Below are 27,353 nucleotides of genomic sequence, written 5' to 3' on the forward strand. Positions count from 1 at the left end.
CAGATGGAGAGAGAGGAGGGAAAGGGAAGGGGCTGAACGAATTAGGGTGACTAGCGTTCTTACGGAGCCCCTCAATGCTCTCAGGTCTAACAGCCATGAAACACCATGTGCATGTTTACCATCTAGCCTTGTACAACCAGAATGGAACCTTTGGATGTGTGCGCCAGATCCGATCTTTCCTCAGTTTCCTTTTGGTTCAGAGAATGACACCTCTAGTCAATTGCTTAAGCCAAACATTTAGGAGTTGTCTTTGTTTCTCTCCTTCTGCCAATCCCAAACACAATCCATCAGCAAGGTTTCCCGGCTTTACCTCCAAAGTATTTTCCCTATCTTTTCATTTATTTTTATCCTGACCATTACCACCCTATACTAATCCATCATAACCACTTGGATAATAACCCAGTTTTGCCACCTTCCCTCGCAATCCATCTGCTTCTTCCCAGCATTCATAATACTGCTTTTAATTCATCAAGCAGATAATATCTTCCACTGGTAATCTTCAGTGGCTCCCTAATGCACTTGGAATTAAACATAAACACCCCGACATGGCTAAGTCAGGTCTCAACTCAAATGATCTTTTTTCAAAGAGGTCTTCCCTGACTACCCTATCAAAAATATCTTTTTTCCCTGTAACTCTCTATTGCCCCAAGCTTGCTTTTATTAGCTTATCAGAACATATTGCAATGTGATAGTAACTTACTAATTTATTTGTTCTCTTATTTATTTTCCATTTTTATCCCACTGAAAATAAGGCTCCTTGAAGGTAGGAACTATGCTTGTCATATTCAAGGTCCCCATCCCCAGCTTAAAAAGTGTCTAGTACCTTGCAGACACTCCATATATATCTGGTGAATGAATGTTTGAATGAAAAAAATGAAGAAACTTATAAAGGAAGCAAGATTATCATGAGGTACCATCATAAATTAGTCAAAAACAGGTCCTAATTCTCTTTGTGAAGTAAGTTTGCTAGATCCAAAGGCTTGGGTCATGCTGCAGATGTGGGATATGCAGATTTCAGAAAAAAAAAAAAAAGAAAGATATTTTAAAATATAGTTGGACAAGGTAGAGAAATATAAATTCACTTTACAATTATTTGGATTCAAATTGCTCTGTTCTTAAGTATATTATTTCATCAGATTGATGAATATTATTGAGTTATTACTTTATGCTGGACACATCGTGAGATCTGAGGTATTCTGTACATTTGTGTCTGACATAAGGTTTGTGGAATCTAGTTTGATAACTGAATCAGAATGAAAATATTGTAGTAGGTAGAAATAATTGTCTAAACTTAACAAAGCAAATAAGGATTAATGTAGGAATTAGCAGAGTCCTACAATGTGGATTGTACAAGTACTTTAAACATGATGACACTCAGAAAAAAGCCATCTGGGGGTGTTACCTAGCTGTCAGTGTAAGAGCAGTTAGAGACAGGATGAAGCTGATAAAAATACCCCAGGTGCCTTCGTGGAAGTTTATATTCTGTCCAAAACCAGAGAATTTTGGTTGTAAGAAGCAGAGCAAGAAAAGAGGCTAAAAATGACAAAGAGTAGGTTTAAGTATTAAATTCAGATGCATTTTTCTAGTAATCAGATAACAGTTTTTGGAGAAACATGTTCTAGTACTTGTTGGACGACTGTTTTCAGAGTAATTATGGAGAAACTTCATGCTGTATATCGTATTCTGTACATTTACAGATTTTCAGCAGAGTGTGCCATGCTGAGCCCTTCAAAGATGAATAGGTAAAACACATTAGAACACCGACAGAATCTAGAAAATATGGACTATCATAAGTAAAGGAGTGTAGCAAGAGAACCCCCTTGTGGCCAGAGAATATTTATTCCAAATGAAGACTGTAACTAGAGCTAGTTAGATTTTTCTTATCACAGACCCAGCACACTTCAAGCGTGAGTTCATTGTAGCCCATTCACTAATATGATGTCATCATGTTTTTCTGCTTTTGTTTGCTTTTGTTTTCTGTTTGAAAACAATTTGTTGATGCATAACACATACAAAAAAGTGTATAAGTCACCAGTGTATAGCTCAATGAATCATCACAAATTGAACACACCTATGTAATGGCGCCCAAGATGTAGAATAAGATTATTACTAGCGCCCAGAATACTCCCCTTATCCCTGCTTCTAACCGTTACCCCTGCAAGGGCAGCCCTTATTCTGATGCTTAACACCACAAGTAGGTTTTGATTATGCTTGAACTTTGGTAAATCCCACAGTATGCACTCTTTCCCCATCTGACTTCTTTCACTTAACGTTTTGTCTGTGGTATTCGTGTCTGTATACTGGGTTGTCGATATTGTTCTTTTGTTCTCAGCGCTGTAGAGCGTTCCATTTTGTGCACATACGCTAATCTGCTTGTTCTATTGTTAATGGGCATTTGAGTAGTTTTCAGCCTGGGAAATTATAAACAGCGCTGCTAGGAACAGTCTTGCGCTTGTCCTCTGATAAATATGCTGATGAGAAGGCGTGGGCGCTAGAATTGCTGAGTCATAAGCGGTGCGTACTCTCAGCTTTCACTGATACTGCCTGGGAGTTTTTAAAGTCGTCGTACCAATTTCTGGCTCCACAACCAGAATTGCCATTGTAACCACGTTCTGGCTAACATGTGATTGGTCTTTTTCATTTTAGGTGAATAGTGGTATCTCAATGTGGTTTTACTTTTTCATTTTCTTGATGACTGATGGAAGTAGAGTATCTTTGCATATGCCTACCGGCCATTCAGGAAGTGCTCATTTCTCAATAGAAAATCACTGTGCATGATTTGTGGGTGTTGAAATATTCTGGAGATGAGTTCTCTGTTGAATATAAGAATTGAAAACCTCCTCTCCAAGTCTGTGGGATGTATTTTCATTCCCAGTGATGTGTCATATGATAAGAAACCCTGGACTTTTAATATTTTTCACTTTATCAGATTTTATGGTTACCACTTTTTGCATCTTATTTAAGAATGTTTCGTCTACTCTGAAGTCTGGAATTGTTCTCATATAGTTTTCTTCTAAAAGTATGATTGTTTTACCTTTCACACAAAGATTTGCAGTCCATCTGGAAATTTTTGGGTACGGATCCAAATTAATTTCTTTTTTGTAAGGCTATCTGGTTAACTCAGAACCATTTATTGAATAAACCACCATTTCTTATCTGTACCGCAGTGTCTGTCACTCATCAGGTGACTGTATGCGAGTCTGTCTCTGGACTCTGTTCTGTTCAGTTGGTCAGTTTGTCTCTCTTTCATCAATAACCCATTGTCATGTTTATGATGGTTTTACAATAGTTTTGTAATAGTGAGTCCCCAAGTTTTGTTGTTCTTCTTCTGTTCCGGTTATCAGTTTATTGCCTCCTAGTTCCAAATTTATCCTTTGTTGTGGAGTCTCTGAAATGGAAACGGTCCCTTTAAATGTTTTTTCCTTGCCTGCTGGCTCAAAGTTCAGTTTTGTCTGTAGAGGGCACTGGAGAGACATTGCGAGAGATGGGTTCTGCTTCCTGGTTCTGCAAGTTCTGAAACGTGGGGCTTCTTCCGGGCGCAGCTCCTGCTGCACGCACAGCCATCTCAGCGCCAGGCCCCTCTGGTGCATGCAGCACCCTGCAGCCCGCCGCGTTGCCGGGGAGTCCCCCTCGAGCGGTTTTGCGGCCCTGTGACTCCAGCGAGACACCTCTCTGAGCAGCTATCCCTAGCATCGGAGGGGGTGAATTTCCAGCCATTTTCACTGCTGCACCGCAGGCACTTCTTTGCCATTTAGTGAGCCAAGGCCATAGCCAGGGCTTGCCCGTACACCTGCTGGGGCATCTTCCTGTGTGTCCTATTTCACCCTAAGGGTAAGAGTATTCCTGACATCTGCTCTCTACTATAGTTTTTAGTTTTTTACTTCTAGCTAATCCCTCGTCACTACCATACGCTGTTACTATAAATGGTTCTTTAAGTTAAACTTTCCCAGATCTTACTGTGTGGTTTCTTTCTCCTGATGGTATCCAGGCTGATATAACATCTTCATAATAATGTCTTCCAACATGTGAACATGCTATGTTTTTCTGTTTAGTTAGTTCTATTCTTGTAAATTGTATGATACATTTATTCCTAAATTTTTCATCTATCTTTTGTATTTTATTATTATTATTATTATTTTAAGATTTTACTTATTTATTTGACAGAGAGACAGCCAGCAAGAGAGGGAACACAGCAGGGGGAGTGGGAGAGGAAGAAGCAGGCTTCCTGCTGAGCAGGGAGCCGGGTGCGGGCTCAATCCCAGGACGCTGGGATCATGACCTGAGCAGAAGGCAGATGCTTAATGACTGAGCCACCCAAGTGCCCTGTATCTTTTGTATTTTATTATTGATCTTGCTGTTGTTCTTATATAGGAATCTAGTAGATTTCTGGCAATTTAACTTTTATCCACTGAGCTTGCTAAATTTACATATGAATGCTGATAGTGTGTCTGTATATTTTTCCTTATTTTTCACATATACAATCATGCTTATGTAAGTAAATAACTGGATTTATTTTTTCCTTTCTAATCCTTTCCGTATACTTTTTATTCCTATATCTTCACTTACTGCATGTCTAGATTTGAGACCTTCAGTACAAAATTGACTAGAACTGGTAATAACAGATAAGTCTTGGTTTTGGAAAATTGTTTCAGTATTACACCATAAAATATGTATGCTGGATTTGCTTATTACCAGCCGCTCAATTGGATTTAAGAAAGTTCATTGTATTCCAAGTTAAGGTTTTTAAAAAATAAAAAAATTTTTTTTTGTATTTTTAGAGAGGGAGAGAGAGTGGTGGGGCAGAAGTAGAGGGAGAGAGAGAATCTGAAGCAGGTTCCACGCTCTGGTGCAGAGCCTGCCTGGCGGGGGGAGGAGGGGCTCAATCTCAGGACCCTGAGATCATGACCCAAGACGAAATCAAGAGTCAGATGCTCAACCAACTGAGCCACCTGGGTGCCCCTTAGGTATTTTTTTTTTTTAATAATGAGTGGGTGTCAGAGTTTAAGTGTTTTACTCTTGAATTGATATTATCATATTATTTTTTATCTTTTTTATTAATATGCCAAATTACATTACTTTTGCAATATAAAAACACCCTGTATTACAGCAGTGAACCTGTCATTGTTGTCGGTTGTTCTTCCTGAGACTAAGTGTGAGTTTGAATCAGGTCGCTTTTCATCTCTAATACAGAAGAATATGATTTTAATAAATGATAAAGTAAATGTTTAATCATAAGGAAAGGGAATGATTTAATCATAAAGAAAACATTCATTTTTATTATTTTTATTTTCTCCAAGAGACACTTTTCTTTAGATATGCTCTACCTCCCTTTAGAAAAGTAGATTGTGTCAAAGTGACTATTCCCAGGCTCTTCTTTCATCTTTGGGGCTTCTAAGCTGTCACTCATCTATTTCATTTAATTAGTTTCTAATGTATAGCAAGCAGCGAGGGCATGGCAGGCAGAGGCAGGGGAAACTACCGCGGAGGAAGGAGAAGGCCAAGGAAGGAAAAGGCTGAGAGGGCAGAAATAGAATAAGAAGGAGCTATGAGGTGGGAAGCCAAGTGGATGGAAGGAAAATGAAACCTTCGAGACAAGACAGTACTGGGAAATAAATGGCCCCAAGTTTGTACCAGGAAGAGGCTGTGGAAGATGAACAGGGAGGGTGAAGAAGGCGAGGGAAAGCGGAGTCACACTTGGACATCCCGCAGCTGAGGTAACTCTGGCTCCCTGGTCTTCCTGACCGGCCACATGACCCGGGCTACACCTGCTCACTGCTTTGAGAGGCGGCTCCCTTACCCAGCTCCAGGAGTATCTCAGGGGACAAAAAAAACTTGGGCCATTTCAGTCTTTGAGGCCTGGAGCATAGGATTTAGGGCTTTACTCCAGGGAGGCCCAGGAATGATTTCAACCACTCATTATCACCACCACCCTAGGACTTGGGAATGGGAATATCCTCTCTTCATATTTCTCCATCTTCCATTTCCTGCTCTTTAAACAGCCTCTATATACTTTTTAAGATTTATTTCCTTATAAATAAATAGCATTCGCAGAACTTTATGAAAATATCAATATATATATATATATTTTAAAGATTTTATTTATTTATTTGACAGAGATAGAGACAGCCAGCAAGAGAGGGAACACAAGCAGGGGGAGTGGGAGAGGAAGAAGCAGGCTCCCAGTGGAGGAGCCTGATGCGGGGCTCGATCCCAGAACGCTGGGATCACGCCCTGAGCCGAAGGCAGACGCTTAACCGCTGTGCCACCCAGGCGCCCCTTTAAAAATATATTTTTAACTGATGAAAGGTATGCACAGCAGATGTTGTAAGTACTCTAGTAGCTCAAAAAAGATGGTCGTGTTACCTCCTAATCCAGCAAAGGTGACATGAATTCATCCTGTGGTTTTTCTGTGCAGGTAGCGTTTTCATATTCTATTGCCCATGGTCTAATTAAAAATATTTCAAATAGAACCAGAGGAATATTATGTATTTGCCTTCAGTTCTTTAATGCACCTAATCTTATTCTTAGGTTCATGCATTGCCTCACCTAATCTCGTTCTGGGTTGGTTTTATGAGGGTAGAATCTATGCCTGTTTATGTCCCCAGGGTTTAACACAGAGTGTGTTATACTGGTGCTCAACATATTTTTTATTAAAAGAAGAAAGAATGGATGGATGGATGAATGGATCAATGAATGAATGAGTAAATGCAGAAGGCTAAAAACTAGTCTCTTTGATTCTAGTCTTGTCCTTTGTTATAGTCAGAAATCTACAATGGCCCCCCAGTGGCCTACCTCCTTGTACAACTCCCTCCCCTGGAGTGGGGCAGAGATGTGAAAATGGTGGGCTATCACTTCCATGATTCATTTATTGTCTTCAAGAAAGAGATTCTCTTCAGTGGCCTTGAAAAAATTGGGCGAGCCTTTAAAAGAAAGGGATTCTTTCTGAAAGCAGAGACTCGAGGCATGAAGGAGATTTGACACAGGGAAGATTCCGCTGCTGACCTTGGAGGATTCTGTTGCTGCCATCTTGTATTAAATGAGCGCAAAGGCTGTTGTCAAGAAACTGAGAGCAACCTCTAGGAGCTGAGAGTAGCCTCAGTCTGGCAATCAGCAAAGAAAAGGGGACCTCAGTCTTACACTTGCGAAGAACTAAATTCTGCCAGTAACCTAAGTGAGCTTTATATCAGATTCTTTCCCAGAGAAAGATGGGACCACAGTTGGCCAATGCCTTGAGTGAGGCACCCTGAGCAAAAAATTCATTTGAACCATGCTGGGTTTCTTGATCTATGGAAACTGTGCCGTAATAAATGTGAGTTGTTTTAAAGCCTCTAGGTTTACGATGTTTGTTACGAAACAAGAAAAAACTAACTCTTCTTCCTAAGACTTTGAATTTTGATCATGCCATTTTTCTCCTTTTAGAATCTTCATATTGTCTTCATGATAAAATCCAACTTAAAGAATTTTAAAATCCTTATCACTTCCCTAGTTTCATTTCTTGCCAGTTTGATGCTGCAATCCATTCCAGGCACGCTAAAACCTTCAGAGGTCCCTGATGACACCGTGCTCTCTCTTGCTTCACTTCTTCCTTATACTTTGTAGGGGCCCAGGGCGGGCCGCCCCCAGATGTACCACAATGACATATTGGTTATTTTGAATTGAAGCTACTTGGGAAACCGTTGGTACGAGGACACATAGACCCTTCTCTGACCCCTAGAAAGCAGGAAATAAATCTCTCACATGAAAAATATCCTCCCTGTACTAAGAAGTAAAAAAAATCCTTATCACCAAAGAGAGGGACTTTAAAGCCAAGAAAGCAGTAGGAATAAATGACTGTGTGTGTGTGTGTGTGTGTGTGTGTGTATGTGTACCAATCTATAGAGCTATGGCTATGTCAGCCCAATTCCACTTAAGAGTTCCTTACTAATGAAAGTTCCCAAACATCTCTTTTCTTTATCCTGCCAAGTTCTCACAAATTTATTGTCTCTTTGTCTAAATTGTACAAAAACTGCCTGCCTTTGTCATTTCTTCGGGTCTCAATTTTATTATTGGGCCGCCATGCACATATCCTAAAACTGTTTTTTCCTTTTGTTAATTGGTCTCATGTCAGTTTAATTCCTAAACCAGCTGGAAAAACCTTGAAGGAAAGAAGGCAGTTTCTTCCTGCCCTACAATTTCATGTCTCAGTCTAAACTTTGATCTGCTAGCTTTTACTAGTGCCCTGAGACTGGGTGAGTTCACTGTATCCTGGTCCCCAGGGGATCTGGTTTTCACCCCTTTTGTAGCATAGAGAGCATGGAACTACTGTCTGCGTACCTGACCGCCTCCCTGAGTGCACAGCATGTGATTTGAGGTCAGTGTTTTTATCTTACTCAGCATTACCCTTCCCCAGGGTCTAAGGCCGTGTTGAGTGATTGAATGTGTAAACGGGAAAAGAAGCTGTACACTGCGTTATAAATGAATTCAGGAACAGTCGAATCCTCATCTGCTTGTTTGAGTGCAGAAAGACTTGGTTTTAAATACCAGCTGGTGTCACCCCTCTGCTCTGCTCATGGGCTTAGTTTGGGTGAAGTCCCCTAGTGTCCTAAGTTTCGTTTGCATACTTTGAGAAATAAAGATACTAAGAGTGATCACTGTATCATATTGTTTCCAGAAGAAACGAGGAAAATGCATGCAGTTGCACAGTGCCTAGTCCGTAGTTAAGTGTATAGAAATGTTAGCTATTGGTTTTACAGCAGTTTTTTATTAATTGCCATTTCCTGCATGTCTACGTGTGTGCTACAGAGGGGACCAAAGATCTTTCTCCTGTGTTTGGCAGAACTCTTTTTTTGTCCTTTTCATTTTTGCCTTCTCTTTGTTTCTAGCAAGGAAAAAGAAACTTAATGACAGGCCCCATGCTGCCTGCTGATTGCTGCTTTGAGTTTCACTTTCCTTTCTCTCCAACAGGAAGTCACAAGTCTCAGCAGAACCTTCCAGTCTGCAAACAGGCTGCTGGATACGTGAAACAGGGCAGCTAACACTGCATGTAAGCTCCATCCAGCTCTTAAAAACAGGTAAGTGACTTTTTGCCACCCAATGTTTCCTAGCTGTGTGTAAAGAAAATTGCCTGTTTGCCTTTCTTTGAGGAAGAATTTCAGAGGAAAATTGCTGCTAATGATCATAATTTCCTCTTGAATTTGTTTTGTTTTTAATGAACATTTCAAACACAGGGAATTCCAGAGAGTAAGTGAACTCTGGTGTAATCTGACACAGTTCTGTCAGATTTTAAAAAATGACTTGCTTTATCTAATTAGAATAGTTTTTTACCCCTGGAAAATAAAAGTGTTACAGATGATGTTGAAGTTATCTGTGAATCTCTCCTGCATTCCTTTCTCTTCCCTTCCTTCCCTGAGGGAAATATTATCCAGACTTTCGAATAAATTATTGTTTTGCTGATTTTTATGCTTTTGCTATATATATGTAAGTGTCTAAACATGATCTTGACTATTGCTTTGTGTTAACAGCTTATTTAAATGATATCAATGATATCATACTAAGTGTATCATTCTCAACTTGCTTTTTTCCACTCAAGATTAATTTTTTGAGCTTTCTCAATGTTGATACAAATAGGTCTAGTTCAGTCACTTCAATGCTCTTTAGTATTTCATTGTGTGAATATGACAAAATTTGTACATGCAGTCTTCTAATGTCATCCTAAACAGTGCTGCTATGAATGTACTTGCTCCCAAAAATGATGTGTGTCTCTCCAGATAAGGTGATATTATTGAATCTCCATATCCGAGTCAACTTGGTATTGCTGGACTTTTGTTTGATGTGAAATGATATCTCATTATTGTTTTATTTCCAGTTCTTTGTTTCTAGAATGGTTGAACATTTTTTGTATGTTTATACTTCATTTGAGTTACCTCATCTGTGAATGTCTTCTTCATATACTCTGACGGCTTTTCCATTAGAGACAGTTTTTCCATTAGTGAGATACACACACACACACACACACACACACACACACAGAGTAATATTAGCCATAAAAAAGGAGGAGATCTTGCCATTTGGGACAACATGGATGGATGTAGAGGGGATTATGATAAGTGAAATAAGTCAGAAAGAAAAATGCCATCTGATTTCCCTTACCTGTGGACTCTAAAAAACAAAAACAAATGAATAAACAGTATGGGTTTATTTCTGTGTTCTGCTTTTTCTCTTGGTTTTCTGTCCTTTTGTTTCAGTTCCTCTCTTGTGTTTATGATGAATGTGAGTCACTGAATATAAAAAAAAAATGAAGCTAGAAAGATGTTCTCTTCACCTAGACAAGATTTGTTTTGCATCTGCCATGGTGCTGGGGGCGTAAGCAATCTTCATGTATAGCAACCCAATCATAGACTGAAATTACTTCGGAGATGCAGTTAAGTCCGTCCATTTCCAGCCCATCCTTCCCTCTTCCCTGTAGCTCTTCAGAATTCTTGCCCACAGGGGCGCCTGGGTGGCTCAGTCAGTTAAGTGACTGACTTCAGTTCAGTTTGTGATCCTGGAGTCCTGGGATTGAGCCCTCCCACCTCCCCCAAGTCGTCAGGCTCCCTGCTGGGGCGGGGCGGGGGGGGGGGGGGCAGGGTGGGAGGGTGGCAGGCGGGTCCTGTGGGTCGCTGCTCTCTCTCCTCGGCCCCTCCCCACCTCGTGTTCTCTTCCTCTCTCTCTCTCTTTCTCTCGCTTTCTCACACACTCTCTCTCGCCTATAAATTTAAAAAAAAAAAAAAAAGAAAGAAAGAAAGAAAAGGAAAGGAAAAAAGAATCCTTGCGCATGGATGTGAGAAGGGTTGTTGAGGTATCCTCTTTGTTGTGCTCTGTTCCCCTAGCTCTGGGAGTCTAGCAGAAGTTTTGCCCAACATTTCAGCATTTCTGGCACCCCTTCTAAAGCTAACAGATGCTCCTGTGGGAAATGTGCTCCCAAATGCCGAGCTTACCTCTCTGTGTTCACTTCTTTTCCAAATCTTAGCCCTCCAGTGCTCTCAAATATATGTATTTACAGTTTAGCCTGTGTTCTCACTTTTCTCCTTGAAAGAATTGGCATGGCGGCTCATGGCTTATTCCGCTGCTGTAGGACCTCAATGTCTGTTAACTTTCATATGTCAGTTTCCTTCTTTGGGAACTGTTTTCTGTGTAAATTCCTTTCTCCTACCTTCTAATTCATGGGTTGGCCAACTATGGCCTGTGTGACACCCACCTATTTTGATAAAAAAGGCTTTATTGGAACACAGTCATGCCCATTTGTTCACGTATTGTCTCCGTGTTTGTGTCACATTGGCAAAGTTAAGTAATTATGGCAGAGACCGTATGGCCCACAAAGCCTAAAATATTTACTCTCTGTCATTAAAAGTTTGCTGATCACTGTTCTAATTTATTAATTTTACTTTATTCTTTAGGCTTCCGTTAATTGTGTCTACTGGCTTAAAAAATTTAATGATATCTTTTATTTCTAAATTATCTAATTTTTTCATAGGTACCTACTATTGTTCCATTTCTATATTTTTTTGTTTGTTTTTGGTTTTTTGTTTGTTTTGTTTTCTGTTTTGTTTTGTTTGCCTTTTAATCCAAATAACATGTTTTAATTGGGCCAGAGAGAAAAATAACACACTGGAGCTAGAAAGAGAAATCTGTGCTTTAAACCACTATGATATGCTAACTAGCCTCTCAACCTGTTATTGTTTTTCTATCAGATACAGAACAATGGCAGTGACAACCAGACTGACATGGAGTGAGGAGAAAAGTCTGCAGAAGATGCTTGGGAACGTGTCCTTGAGACTTCTTTATAAGTCTAGTGTCCATGAGAATAAAACTTCTAGTATTCTTGATAAGTGCACTTGTCAGGGACCCACTGTAACAATAATTTACATCCGTAACACTACTGTTGGGGTCTTTATGCTTGGGCCTTATTCTAAAACATATGATCATTTAAAAAGGCCCAATCCTTCCTTCTATTTTTCATATCAACGGAATATTGCAACTGAAATGAGAACTGCAGTTTTAGAAACAGAAACTAAAATTGCTTCTGGACAACTGGTGTTTTATTCCTCTGGCCAAGAGGTGTTGTCTGTATGTCTAAACGACACCAAGCTTTCTATAAATGACTCATTAAGCAAAGCTTTAGGAGTATATAACCGTTCTGATATCAGTTATTTGGAATGTGAAGTTTTTCGAGTCGAAGGTATGTTAAATGAGATAATCCTACATTCTGATTCTAGTCTTTCTTTGTCTTCGTGGGTCATAATTGAGCTGCAAGAACAAGGAAAAACGAGAGGAACGTCAGATTTCACACCATCAGATTTCTCTTTCATAAACTTCAGAATGAAACCTAGGAAGCATAACGGTCGTGAGGTATTACTCAGACAGTATAGGCAGCTTTGAGCAAAGTGAGTTGAGAAGTAGAAGTGGAGACATGGAGAGGGAGAACCAGCAAGGGCGAGGTTTATTTTGGCACAGTGACCCCTCTGGGTCAGCTCTAGGTCTGCAGGCATAGTTAGGTGAGAGTTTCCAGAGTGAGTTATTGTGTAGGGAGGGAGGTTAATTTTCCAACCCTAACTCCTAACTGGACAGCTCAGCCCTGGTTTATGTAAGCAGACTCTCTGCCCCATTTAGAAGGTAGACTTGGGCATAGTTAACCAGGCAAGTTAAAAAGCTTATTATTCTATGTGTGTTTCCTACAGGAATTGAGGATGATACCAACTACATAAGGAAGATAACAAGAGCCATGAAGTAAGTTAGGTTCTTGGACTATCTATTAGGCATCTTATTTAGAACGCTTCTGTAAATGGCATAGGAAATGAAATAGTAAAATAAAAACCGTATAACTTGGAGTGATAAAAGTGAGTTATAATGTTACTTATGTAATATGTTCGAGGCAATTTACAGCATCAACAGAGACAAATCGCTACCAACTGTGAACCTTTAAAAATCTACCTGGTGTGAGTTTGGCTTTATGTTTCCCTTTGGAAACTTGCTGGACTCAAAGTTTTCCAGACAGAAAAGTCTTAACGACAATTTCAGATAATTCCTCCAAAGCCTTTCCCTGGGAATAAAGCCTTTGGGGGAATTTCAGTAAGTTTTAAAAACAAAGCCCCCTTTCCCCAATTTATAGATAAATACCTGAATTGCATGTATTTTATTTCTCCTCAGTATAATAGTATTACTGAAATAATACTCATCTTTAGCGTTGCTGACATTTGTCAGATTTGTGTGGTCTAAGGCTCATAGTTGAACGATGATTTGCTTGCTGGTTAGTGTTTCTTTATTCGGACGGATACAAGTGCATTCTCTCCGAGCACAGAATGCATAACCTTAGACCGTTTCAAATCATGTGATAGATGTTAATGCCAAGATAATAAGTAATTAAAGCATACTTTTTAAGGGAAGGAAAGAAGCAGCAGAACTGTCCTGTTCCTATGAAAGTTTGGCCCTTGTCTTGAAGTACCGCGTGTTATTTGACAGGCACAGAAATCCACTTCTATCTGAACTCAGAACCTACAAGCCCTGTGTAGACTTTGTTTCCAAAGTTCGTATTCTCTTGCTGGGTCCAGTTGGGTCTGGAAAGTCGAGTTTTATCAATTCAGTGAAGTCCGTTTTCCAAGGCCGTCTGACTCGCCAAGCCGCAGTGGGGTCTGATGTCACCAGCATTACCGAACAGGTAAGTTATTCAAGGATTTCCTGAGACTTTTGTTTTATCAATTACAGTTATTAGGTTTGTTCGTTTCTTTGCCATTTTCTCTTAGGACATTAACCTCCTCTTGATGTACAGACAATTAAATGCTAAATCAAATGTAAAAAAGGAGTAAAAGTTTGATTCAGGATTCCCTCCATTGAGTTGTGTTTCACTGAGAGGCTTTCCATTTTTATGCATACAAGAAATAGTTAGATGAAGAATGCTTTCTGGTACTTGTAAAAAAAAAAACCACACTAAAATTTTGAAAACTTTGTAGAAATCTCTGTCCATTATATTAGAAGTCTGTTTTTACTTATGTCCCACATTGTTTTACCTGGGTTGAAATTCTTTTCTCTTTGTTTTGTAATAAAATAATGAAAATTATGTATTAGAACACTTCCATTTTACAAGACCATTTTATAAGAAATGATCGTGAAAAGCAAGACAGCAATTCACTTTGGTGGGTCAACCTTCAAAGGGTAAATCTATCAGCGGTCCTACAAACAATATCTTACTTGTAAACAAATGTAAGTACTCATACCATTTTTAAAACTGTTGCTCTAAAGATCTGCCAATTACTGTGGAAAAACCTTCTTCCTTTCTGTGCTCGTCAATGTTACACAATCAAACAAAAAAAAATTAAGGGGAATGAATAGGACATTTCATAATCAAGCTGTGTTTTTCTGTGATTGCTACAAGCAAATATTGTTATCTTCTGATTGGAAATATGCATGCACTGTCAATGCAAAATTTAACATAAGACAGTAATGGTTCATTTTAGTTGTGTGTCACATTTAATAACTAAAAGCATTTTCTGAGACTTTCAAGAATCACAACTTATTTCTTGGTGTTGGCTAGATTCTATGTGACTGGCTTTAGTTTGGTCTATTAGCCTAGTCTCGGAAGCCAAAGCAAGGTACCTCAACAGCACTTCAATATGCTAAGCATTGATTGGTATGTTTCTGTTTGTGAGATACTGTGTTGGCAATAAAGACCTAAATACGAAGAGGAGTTGGTTTTTTTACTCAGGGATTTCAGGGTAGGTAATAAACAAATAAGTCCTCCTCAATGTGATCGGTGCTGTAATAGAGGTACTCATCAGCACAGGGCCCAGCTCCCTCCTTCATGTTGAAAGCTCCAAAGGCCTTGCTCTAAGGGAAGACGTAGGTGCTTAAGTCCAAAGGAAATGCAAATATGACTGTATAAACTGAAGAATGCAGGACAGGATATTCGTCGGGGAAATAGCATATTGTATTTCATTTCTCAGAGACACTTCTCTTTGAAGAATTAAAATTTTTTTTGAAGATTTTATTTATTTATCTGACACAGAGAGGGAGAGCACAAGCAGGGGGAGCAGCAGGCAGAGGCAGAGGGAGAAGCAGGCTCCAGGCGGAGCAGGGAGCCCGATGTAGGACTCGGTCCCAGGACCCCGGGATCATGACCTGAGCTGAACGCAGACGCTTAACCAACTGAACCACCCAGGCTCCCCTGAAGAATTAAATTTATGAAGGAAACAGATTAATGAAAACTATGAATGTGCCTATTGATCTTGAAATTGTACCATGCACTTTAAGTGTGTAACTGTGCTGCTTTGTGTAAGTCCTTTCACGTGGAGGCACCGGTAAGTCCCGTTCACTTGGATCAAAGTATCTAATGGGATTGCTCCTGGCATTGGACTTCTGGACCACTGGGAGCTTTTGACTCCAGTACAGATTACAACAGGTCATAGAGGGGTTCTCAGCCTCCCGGTGTGGAATGGGAGCTTTGTGATTCAAGCGTTGTCTGCTATCCCTGAGAAGTACTTCTCTTTGGGATTCTTCCTAAGTCTTCCATAGTCATGCCTCTGTGGAAGTATATTTGACCAATAAAAAATTTTCAGAGTTCTGAAGAATGCTCTTGGGATCAGACTGAGTGTGTTTATTTAGGAAAGAAGATTTGTTAAAGTGGAGCTTTGCAGAGTGAGGTTTGTAGACCCCCAAGTGTCACCGAGGGCATTTTAGGGGATCTGTGAGTTTAAAATTATTTGTGTAATAGTACTTCGATGGTTTTGCTTTTTCTAGTGTATTGACATTTGAACTGATCATACACGTGTAGTTTTATTTATTGTCTGGCATCCTGAATCAAGCAATGGCGGCAAGCACTATTAGTAACCGCTATGTACGTTCCTAGCACTTGCAGTAAACAACGTGCTAGTTTCATTTAAGAACGTAATTGATGACTAAGCAACAACCATTGATTTTATTTAGACTCAACTTTTTATTATTTTATATTATTATATGTATTATTATTTTTACTATTTTATATACTTATAAAACAAAAATATTACTTTAATGTTTTGTGTGATGAAATGGGAAGTACATATATTCTAAGTCATATCAAGATATGGTGGTTGTCAAGAAAAGACACTGGTGTGATTGAGTTGTGAGCTGAACTTTTTTCATGTAACGTCCTTTATAATTGAGAAGACATTTGACAGACTTGCTTATTTGTACTTCGGTATTTGGTAGCCATTTATGGACAATGCGCAGGGTAAGCAGATCGCTACAAGAGAAACCACCACCCAGCAATGTTTCTTGCCAATGATAACATCTGAGCTCTTAAGAAAAAAAAAATTAGAACTTTGGGAAACTTGTACCCACCACTTGAAGCTTCATAACTTCTCAATACTTGAAAACTTACCTGATGAGATTAATGGTCCTAGTAACAAATATGATGTTTTAATATTGTGTAGTGAAATGTGCCAATATTTGGAAGATCTTATCTAGATCCAATATTTTCTTTTTTTTTTTTTTAAAGATTTATTTATTTATTCGATAGAGATAGAGACAGCCAGCGAGAGAAGGAACACAAGCAGGGGGAGTGGGAGAGGAAGAAGCAGGCTCATAGCGGAGGAGCCTGATGTGGGGCTCGATCCCATAACATCGGGATCACGCCCTGAGCCGAAGGCAGATGCTCAACCGCTGTGCCACCCAGGCGCCCCATAGATCCAATATTTTCAAATGACTGAATGCATTGGGTTTGTAAGTCATGCCTGGATAAAAAATATATTCAAAGCATAAGAGAGATCAATGAATTTAATGTAGCTGAGTATGAAAATGTCACAAATTCCACATTGCAGCCAACCTTTGGAGAAATTATCACTTACTGAGCTTTGATGCATTATTAATGAGGAATAGCCACAATTCTCTGAAAGCGGTTAAATTAAATACTTTCTCCTTTTCCTACCACTATGTACATGTGAGGCTAGATTTTCTTCATACACTTCAACCAAAATGATATATCACAACAGATTGAATTCAGAGGCAGATATGAGAATCCTGCCATCTTCTATTAATCCAGATAGTAAAGAGAATTGCAAAAAGTAAATTGATCCTGCTCTTTTTAATATTTTTTTGGGAAATATTTCTTTTTCATAAAAAATGGCCTTTCGGTTAACATGCAATAGATTCATAATTGTATTTTAAAATGACTTAAGAAATATTTAAATTTTTTTCAGTTTAAAATTTTTAGGATGTTAAATATCAATAGATATAACCTACATAAATGAAATATCTTTGAGATTCTCAATAATTTTTAAGAACATCAGGTGATCCTGAGACCAAAATGTTTGAGGACCACAGTGTTAAAATATTAACCACTCTCTGTTCTTCCTATTGTCATGTCTTGAGTGCTAGTTAAAGAATGAATTTTTACTTTTGATATACTTTGTTTTATAGTATAGGATATATCCTATTAGAGATGGGAAATATGGGGACTATCTGCCATTTAGTTTGTGTGACTCCATGGGGCTACATGAGAAAGAAGGAGTAGGATTGTGTATGGATGACATACCCTACATCTTAAAAGGTTGCATACCAGACAGATACCAGGTAAGAATTCTCCAATCTCTAAAACATTTAAAATCAGTTTCATCAATTATTTTTGTTAAATTTTTACTCCATAAGGTGCTTTCAACTGTCATAAACTGTTTTCAACATCAATCAACACTACTCTACTTTAAATGAATAAGTATTCATATAAGTAAAGTAGAGTAATTTATTTTCTACAGCATTAAGAAAGAAAGCCTGGGATGCGTGGCTGGCTCAGTCAGTAGAACTTGTGACTCTTGAACTCAGGGTCATGAGTTTGAGCCCCTGAGTTCGGGTGTGGAGATAACTTAAAAAAAATAAGGTGATCTCAAAAGAAAGAAAGAAAAAAAGAAAGAGAAGAAAAGTGATACAGCTAAAAGGCGATATTTTACTCATACAGATTCAAAAGAAAGGATAGGAGGAGATTGTATTTATAACCGTCTTTATTGTAAAATAGATAGGAAAGTAATAGTTTAATCTCATGCACTTTTTTGCTCAATTAGACGAAATCTTGGAACAATTAACCACTTTTTGTTGAAGTGTGATATTACTGTACTGTAAGTACTTAGGTTTCACTACTTAAATGCTACCTAAATGCCCACATCCAAAGGTTGGCTCTGCCACTAGTTAGAGGAGCACCCGTAAGCAAGTTACATACTTGTTTCCGTGAGTCTTACTTGTTTATGTGTGAAATGTAGGTCATAATAATGCCCATTTCATAGTGTGCCTGAGAAGATAAATGAGATGATGTACTTTCCATTCTCAAAAGGTCAACCATTATTATCCCCTTTCTTTTAGGCATGGGCTGTAATACAATCAGCCTCAATTTCTGAGCAGTGACTTCAGTGGCCTCTCAGTGGTGCTTGATTGGAAACCTTAACTATGTACTCATATATTAAAAAGCCATGATTAAAAACCTAATTTGTGCCAGATACTATGCTAGTTACTGGACACACAGAGTTGACTAAGAACATAATTCTTATCCCCACAATCTAAGGAGACAGAAGATACAGGGAGGTGGAACAGAGCAGAGAGATGGGAGAAATCGTGAGCCTATAAAAACCTTCATTATTCACAACAGAGAAGCAGTCAATTCAGTCCAACATTGAAACATATGGGTAAAAAATAATGAATGTAGCCCTTTACTATATTTTTATTTTATTTTTTAAAGATTTTATTTATTTGTTTGACAGAGAGTGCAAGCAGGGGGAGCTGCAGGCAGAGGCAGAGGGAGAAGCAGGCTCCCCGCTGAGCATGCGGGGCTCAATCCCAGGACTCTGGGATCATGACCTGAGCCAAAGACAGACGCTTAACTGACTGAGCCACCCAGGAGCACCCCACTCCCCTTTACTGTATTTTAAAATCTATTTTCTTAATCCTAGAAAGATTATTGTTCTGTGGTAAGGAGCTACTAACTTAAAATTTGGTATTTCTTCTGTTCATTTTTGTTTCTTTTTCTTCTGTGAAATTCAAGAAATTATAGTATTTTATTTAAAAATGCATTTTCAATATATTTTCCCCTCTCCTTTTTTCTCTATTCATTGTCCATTTAAATACACAAAATGTTTAGAAAGAAGTCTTAAATGATGTGTAACCAGTGTCTGTCTGTCTGTCTGTCTTTCCTTTTTTCTTTTTTTCTGGAGACTGGGATTTGAAATTAACTTTTTAAAACATTGTTTGTACTTTCCTGAAATATTTCCATTGTGGATAGTGTAAAGTATGTGTAATTCTCATTTTCACCAGTGCAATGAAGTGATTTTTCTATAAGAAAGATAAAATACTACACTCATAGTGGAGAGGAAGTATGGAAGGGGTACTACTAATTAACCTGGGGGGAAGAGTGGCTGCAGGGAGGAAAGTTTTGGGTTGGAGGTTAGTGGTAGTCACATTTGAAGCATGACTGTATCTTAAAGAACTCAGCGAAGACTCTCTAAATGTTATCTTATGTTTCTATAACAGTTGAACCCCAATAAACCAATTACGCCCAATCATCCTAACTTCATCAGCACTCCGTCACTGAAGGACAGTATTCACTGTGTGGCTTATGTCATGGATATCAACTCTATCAATGATCTCTCCTCTAAGATGGTGGCAAAACTCAAACAAGTTCAAAAAGAAGTCTTGAGCTGTGGTGAGTCTCATTGTCCTTACCAAAAAACTTTTATTTTGAAATACAGATTCACAGAAAGTTGCAAAGAGAGTTCAGAGAGGTCTTATGGACCCTTCACCCAATTTCCTGAGTCCCGGGTCTGTTGGTGGCAATAGCAGGCAGAAGTCATTCACATGTTTTTTTTTTTTTGTCACATGTGATTTTCCAGTGGCTTGATAGGATAGTCACCTCCCCACATTATGTGACCTGACCAGGAAGATCAAAACCAGAAAATTGACACTGTTATAATATGTGCGTGCAGCTCTGTATTGTTTTATCACATGTGTAGATTTAAAAGTAGTGAGTGGGTCTCCCTCACTTACGGTCTACGTGCTTTTCGGTCTGTTGCTTTCTCACCGGATGTCAGCAGTTGGGTTTGTGTGGGAGCCCTTTAGGGTTGGGATCTCTGTTCTTTATCATCTAGTGTGGAGATTTCTTTTTCAGGATTTTTAACACCAAAATTTTTAATTTTAAAATACTTAGTAAGCTCTTAAAATAATCTATTTCATATTAGGCGAGTTGGGATAGTTTGTAATTTTTAGTTTGGTCTATTCTATCTAAGTTGGCAAATTTATGTGTGTAGAATTGTTCATATCATTTCCTTATTATTTCTTTTCTGTCTGTGGGGTCAGTTGGGATATCCCCTGTGTCCCTCATCATATTGGGGATTTAGGTCTTTTGTTTCTCTGTGTCACTATTTCTAAAGGTTTGTCAATTTTATTGATCTTTTCAAGGAACCATGTTTTTGTTTCATTGATACTTTAAATTGTTTTCCTGTTTCCAATTTATTCCTTGATTTCTGCTCTTTAGGATTTCTTTCATCTTCTTGATTTGGATATAATTTGCCTTCTTTTTTCTAGGTTTTTGAGGGGAGGGACTTGGATTGTTGATTCTGGACTTTTGCTTTTTTTCTATTGTAAGCACCGAGTACTACGTATTTTTCTGTAAACACTTCTTTAGTTATGTACTCAAATTTTGATATGTTGTATCTTTATTATCTTCCAGTTTAATGTATTTTGTATTTCCCTTGAAACGTCCTTTATGACTCATGAATTATTTAGAATGTGTGTTTAGTTTTTAAGTGCTGGGAGGTTTTCTTGTTACCATTCTGTTATTCACTTACAGTTTGATCCATTATGGTCAAAGGACGCACTCGGATTTAAATTCTTTAAATTGTTTTTGAAGTTAAACTATGGCTTAGTCTATAGTATATTTTGGTAAATGTTCCATGGGTACTTGAAAATTATGTGTATGTTCTACAAATGTTGATTCGATAGATTTTCTTGGTTTTTGGTATGACAGTGATTCTTGATTATACCTTTAATATTTGGGGTATTATACTATGAGACTCTGGATCTTATTTGTTAATTTTTCTTTTTTTTTTAATAAAGATTTTATTTATTTGAGAGAGAGAGAGAGAGCGTGCACAAGTGAGGGGAGGGAGAGGGACAAGCAGACTCCACACCAAGTGCAAAGCCCAAGTCAGGGCTCCATCCGAAGACCCTAAGACCATGACCCCAGCCAAAATCAAGAGTCGGAGGCCAACTGACTAAGCCACCCAGGCGCCCCTGGATCTTATTTACATCTTGTGTCTTAGCAGACCTCTTTCGACACTGTGCTTGTGGAAGTGCAAGTGCAGGTTTCCCACTGGCCTTGGTCGATTCCTATGGGGGGAAGCGAACTTCATTATTGCTCCCCATATGACCTTCACTGATACCAAAGGAGGCTAGGAGCCTCCTTAAGACTGGGGGAATGGTGATTAAAGTTTCACTTTCTCGGTTGGCCTGCTCTGACACTGGAAAAGAGGGAGGAGGCACCCTGTTACTGATGGTTGAGGTGGATGTCCAGGATCCCCAAGTAGCTTCCATTGATGCCATCAAGAGGGACATAGCACAGTACAGGTATGAGTCCTGGCTCCCTACCTGTTCTTCTTCTACGATACTATCCTGGCAGAGTGTGCAGGATGGAGAAGGGAAGAGACGTTTCTGTGGATGGGACTGAGGCTCTTTCATGATGTTTGGCTGGGATAGTGTGGCTATCGTGTGAAAGTTTTCTGTCTTGCTAGGTTGCTCCTTTTCTCATGCTTGGCTAGAGACAACAGACTTCCTGCCTTCTCCTCCCTTCCCTTCCCTCCCCCTCTTCCCTTTCCTTTCCCTTTTCCTTTTATTCGTTTCTTTCCTTTTCTTTTCAACAGCTCCAACTGGCTTTCCCTAGTAGTACACTTCTCCAGCAGCCAATATAGTATTTATGGAATAAAAAGAAAACCTAGAGAACTCACAACCATATTGTGATTGTAATAATGAACTAGCAAAAAAGGTAAATTAAGAAAATAGTCTTTTACAATTATATCAAAAAGAATAAAATATCTAGGAATAAATTTAACCAAGGAGATGAAAGACCTGCATATTGAAAACTGTAAGACATTAATGAAAGAAATTGAAGAAAACACAAATAAATAGAAAGATATTCTGTACTTAGGAATTGGAAGAATTCATATTAAGGCGTGCATACTCTCCAAAGCAATGTACAGATTCAGTGCTATCCTTACCAAAATTCCAACGGCACTTTTTACAGAAATAGAATGAACAATCCTAAAATTTGTATGGAACCACAAAAGACCCCAAATAGCCAAAGTAGTCTTGAGAAAGAAGAAAGCTGGAAGCATCATGCTCCCTGATTTCTCATAGTGATTTAAAAAGTATGATATTAACATAAAATTGGATCAAGAGAACAGAGTAGAGAGCCCAGAAATAAATCCACACATTTTGGTCAAATAATTTATGACAAAGGGGCCAATAATACACAGTGGGGAAAGACAGTCTCTTCAATAAACGGTGTTGGGAAAACTGGACAGCCACATGCAAAAGAATAAAACTCAACCACTATCTTACACCATACACAAGAATTAACTCAAAATGGATTAAAGTCTTGAATGTTAGACCTGGGATCATAAAACTCCTAAAAGAAAACATAGGTGGTAGGCTTGTCGCGGTAGGTCTTGGAGATGATTTATTGAATTTGAATCTGACATCGAAAGGAAAAGCAACAAAAGCAAAAATTAATAAATGGAGCTGCAGCAACCTAAAAAGCTTCTGCACAGCAAAGGAAACCATCAGCAAAACAGAATGGCAGCCTACTGACTTGAAGAAAACATTTGCAGATCATATAACTGATAAGAGATTTGTATCTAAAATATATAAAGGGGCACCTGGGTGGCTCAGTCAGTTAAGTGTCCAACTCTTGATTTTGGCTCAGGTCATGACCTCAGGGTCCTGGAATAGAGCTTCAAGTTGGCTCTGCGCTCAGTGGGGAGTCTACTCGAGAATTCTCTCTCCCCCTCTCTCTGCCCCTCCCCCACACCTCTCTCTCCCTCCCTATTATAAATAAATCTTAAAAAAATAAAATGTATAAGGATTCATACCAATCAAAAACAAAACATAAAAACAATCTAATTAAAAATGGGCAGAAGATGAGTAAATAGCTTTCCAAAGAAGACCTACAGAAGGCCATTAGATGCTCAACATCATTAATTGTCAAGGAAATGCTACATAAAACCACAATGAGGTATCATATCACATCTGCTAGAATGGCTGTTATCAAAAAGACAAGAAATAACAAACATTGGTGAGGATGTGGAAAAAAGGGAACGCTTGTACACCATTAGTGGGTATATAAATTGGTGTAGCCATTATGGAAAATAGTACAGAGGTTCCTTAAAAAATTAAAAATAGAACTATCATACATTCCAGTAATTCTACTTCTGGATATTTACGTGAAGAAAATGTAAACACTAACTCAAAAAAATATTTGCACTACCCCACCATGTTCCTTGCGGCACTATTTACAATGGCCAAGATATAAAAACAACCTAACTGTCCATCAATGGATGAATGGATAAAGAAGATGGGGTACACACACACACACACACACACACACACACACACACACACACAGGAATATTATTCAGTCACAAAAAGAATGAAATCTTGCCATTTGCAACAACATTGGTGGACCTTAAGGGCATTATGCTAAATGTAATAAGTCCGACAGAGAAAGACAAGCACTGTATGATCTCTCCTATATGTGAAATGTTTAAAAGAAGAAAACAACAAGCTCATAGATAGAACAGATCAGTGGTTGCCAGAGGTAGGGGTTTGGGGGTGGGAGAAATAGGTGACATATGAAGGTGGTCAAAAGGTAAAAAGACATTTAAAAAAGAGGATTGTTTGGTCCTTTATACTCTAAGGCCTCTTGTTTAGTCTATCAGTAGAAACACCACTTAACATAGAAAGCTGTGCAGTTTAATGTACAGAGGATTGTCTTAGTGACTAAGTAAATCTAGATTTTTTAATAGTCATAATTTGATCTTGAGAAAGTTAACTTAAGTGCACTGAACTTTAGTCTCCTATGTCATGGGAATAAGTTCTGAATCTAAATATTGTAATAAACATTAGATGTGTTCAATGTAAGTACATAAGCATACACAGATCTACTTCAGTGTACAGCGGGCTTATTGTAACTCGAAAATGCATTTAATATACCTAACCTACCGAACAGTGTAGCTTAGCATAGCCGACCTTAAACATGCTGGGAACACTTACCTTAGCCTGTAGCTGGGAAAAATCATGTAACACAAAGCCTATTTTATGATCAAGTGTTGAGTATCTCATGTAATTTATTGAATGCTATAGTAAACATGAGAAAAAGAATGGTCGTATGGGTACAGAATGGATGTCACTTTATCAGTTGTTTACCCTGTGATCGCATGGCTGACTGGGAGCTGTGGCTGCCACTACCCGGCGCCCTGAGAGATACTGCATATCGCTAGTCCCAGAAAAGATCAAAATTCAAAATTTGGAAGTATGGTTTATACCAAATTCATAACGCTTTTGCACCATTGTGAGGTTAAAAAATCTCAAGTTGAACCATCAGAAGTCAGGGACTATCTGTATAAGCATATAACAGCTCTCCAATTATGGTGGGTTTGGGATAAGACCGAGTTACAGAAGTGCTAAGGTTTGAAATGATTTTTTTCAAGGACATCTGGCCACGATGTGGGTGACATGAGGGTGACAGGGCTGTGTGCTAGGGTCTAACTGGGCTGATTTCGAGCCTCAAGAAGACATTGCATTAATTTTGAAAGAGAAGAACTGCAGTTTAGCAGAAGTTGAAAAGAAATTATATGTGACAGTTGAGAACTGCCCTCTACACAAACCAGGTTTTTTTAATTGGCCAACCTTGCTCGTTTTTCCTCTGGGACTTGGATGAAGGGAGGCTGGTAAAAGCAACCATTCAGTAATAGCGATCACAAACACAAGATTTATGTAAGGGGAAAATCCTAAAAGCTCTGGTAAAGAAGTCTCTCAGGGGTCTATCCTTGAATGGCATTTGGAAATCTCAGTTTTATACTTTTTCCTGGGGAAGCATTTTTTAGTAAAGCAGAACTTTGATTCAGTTAGAAGCCAACTGGGAGAGGGCAAGAGGTCCTTAGTAGAGCTGTGAAATCCGTGTTCTTTGCTTTTACAAATAGTCACACATAACCTTCCTCACTTTCTGGGGTCGTTTTTCAGTCCTCAGTGTCCAGCAAACACCCCCCCCCCCCTGCCGATCACACACCATTTGGAACAATAACTGATTGCAGAATAATGTGAATTTAGTTGCATTTAGAAATGATCTCTCATGCTGGAAGAAAAAGATCATTTCTCCTATTAGAAGAACTTCAGGTTCCATACTGACATTTACTAGGGATCTTTCATTCTTTAGATCTTCACCCTACAGAGAGCTGCTTTCACTCTTACTTAAGTACCGTGTTGAAACGTAGCTGTTTATGATACAAAATAACTGATTTATCTCTTTGATATAGGTAGAGCATGTGTCCTCTTGCTTACCAAAGTGACTAATTGCAGTGAATTTCTTCAAGACAACTTTTTAAACATGGATAAACCTATGACTTCCCAAAGCCAGGTAAAGAATATATGTCTAGCCAGACATTATTGTAATGGTGTTATATTGTGTGTGTGTGTGTGTGTGTGTGTCTGTGTGTGTGTGTGCACGCGCACACTCATACTATATATTCACTGGTAAGTGAAGACATGGATCAATTGTCTGGTTAATTCAAATTTATGTCCTACTTTAAAACAATAATTATTTGTATTATAATTATATTCAGAAGAGAACTTATCAAGCTATTGCTTTTTCAGTTTCTTTCTTGAATTATATTTGAATTCAGTCAATTTTCAGATATGAGTTATGCTTATTAATTTTTCCACAGATAATGCATGTCAGCAAAATGCTCAGTGTTCCTATTTATAATACCTTCATGGTTGAAAATTATACATCAGAGTGGGAGCTGGACCCTTTAAAGGACACTCAGATCCTCTTTGTGCTGAGGCAGATGTTACGGGTAGCAGAGGACTTCTTTGAGGACTTGCCTTGAGGAAACAGGTAATCTGGCCCCTTTCTGCCCCTCTCAGAAAGCCTGGTGCTTTTTGAAAATCCCAGAGTTCTACCTCCCCGGATGGCTGATGCCCATTGGGTTGCTCTAGACCTGAGAGCCACGTTAGGATGTGTGCTTTCTTTCTATTCTTTTTAATTTTGTTTTCAGATAAAATTGTAGGAATGTTCCAGCTCTGCATGTGACATCGGTTGCCTTGGTTCTGATACTTGGCCCAATCCTGGATTGGCAGGCCCCGATGAGAGACAGTCTCTGCCGACAGCCTCCTTATGACATCTGCTTTCATTCATGTTTTGCCTTCAGTCCCTGACAGCATCTAACTGATGGTTTCTTCCAGGGTCAGTCGTACCTCAAGCTGAAAGGTCGACCCTGAGCAGTGGTGGGCCAAGATAAGCCCTACGGCAAACCACCATTTGGGATTTTAATTTCTGCGACACTTTTCTCAACCTCCCCAGCAAAATTGACTATCCCCTTACTTATTTGTCTATAGCACCTTATTTAGAACTCTGTGTGAGTACTAATACATTGAATAATAATTTAAAAATGGTTACATGGATATCCACTTCCCTAAATACATTGTGAGTTCGTTTAGAAGCAGGGTTTGGATTTTACATACCTTTGTATTCACAGAACTTAGCACAGGGCCTGATAGCCATCAAGCATGTCTGCCATTATGCATCCCTCCCAACTTCCCCAGAGTGAAAACGCGTACTGACAATTTTTCTCCTTCTAGAAGGGAAGACGGGAAGAGAATGAAATGCCGGAGAGAAGACATGGACACAGAGGAGGGAGAATGTTTCACTTATCTCTGGATGAAGATACGAATTTAAGCTAGTTACAAAGAACAAATATATCTTGAGGACTTACGTGTTATTTCTGTGAAAAAACAAAGTTTCTTCCTTTAATGAACCCATACCTGACTTTAATTAATTGAATTCCAAGCTATCCTAGCCATGTCTCCCAAGTAGAGTGATCAAATGAGGTTACTCGTGCAAGTCAATAAGAAAGTTATCTTATACAAGTGCCCCCAAATGATTTTAAATTCCTCTGGGTAGCTGTAGAAGTTAGGACTATTAATAAAGAAAAAAAGAATTTCAGAAGATAGGTTTTAGGTTTTCCCCCTAAAACCCTAACTCTCTTCTCCAAATTTCTTAGTATTTTTCAAGTGAATATGCTTTGGTTCAATAGTTATCTCTATTAAAGCCATCTAATGTA

At 38.7% G+C, this 27,353-nt stretch overlaps 1 protein-coding gene across 2 annotated transcripts; it reads left to right on the forward strand.

Moving 5' to 3' along the window:
* The first annotated feature begins 3,479 nt into the window (after window positions 1-3,479).
* Window positions 3,480-27,353, forward strand: IFI44L (interferon induced protein 44 like). Of its 2 annotated transcripts, XM_045801941.2 has the most exons (11): window positions 3,480-3,831; window positions 8,944-9,050; window positions 10,224-10,399; window positions 11,709-12,196; window positions 12,696-12,744; window positions 13,477-13,672; window positions 17,404-17,556; window positions 19,495-19,666; window positions 25,548-25,648; window positions 25,956-26,128; window positions 26,872-27,353. In XM_045801941.2, exons 3-10 carry the CDS (start codon window positions 10,395-10,397, stop codon window positions 26,118-26,120), a joined length of 1,329 nt encoding a protein of 442 aa, XP_045657897.2. In that variant the 5' UTR covers window positions 3,480-3,831; window positions 8,944-9,050; window positions 10,224-10,394; the 3' UTR covers window positions 26,121-26,128; window positions 26,872-27,353. The 2 variants fall into 2 exon arrangements, with proteins under 2 accessions (XP_045657897.2, XP_045657899.2); XM_045801943.2 differs by lacking the exon at window positions 10,224-10,399.

This window comes from Ursus americanus, chromosome 12 (assembly GCF_024610735.1).
Source record: "Ursus americanus isolate L20-20 chromosome 12, mUrsAme1.1.p, whole genome shotgun sequence".
NCBI classification, from domain to species: domain Eukaryota; kingdom Metazoa; phylum Chordata; class Mammalia; order Carnivora; family Ursidae; genus Ursus; species Ursus americanus.

Bases quoted from the DNA above. Each gene is read 5' to 3' on its own strand.
- IFI44L (XM_045801941.2), top strand. The intron at 12,745-13,476 runs GTAAGTTAGGTT...GTTATTTGACAG, and splicing joins AAGATAACAAGAGCCATGAA to GCACAGAAATCCACTTCTAT. The intron at 17,557-19,494 runs GTAAGAATTCTC...TTTCTATAACAG, and splicing joins GCATACCAGACAGATACCAG to TTGAACCCCAATAAACCAAT.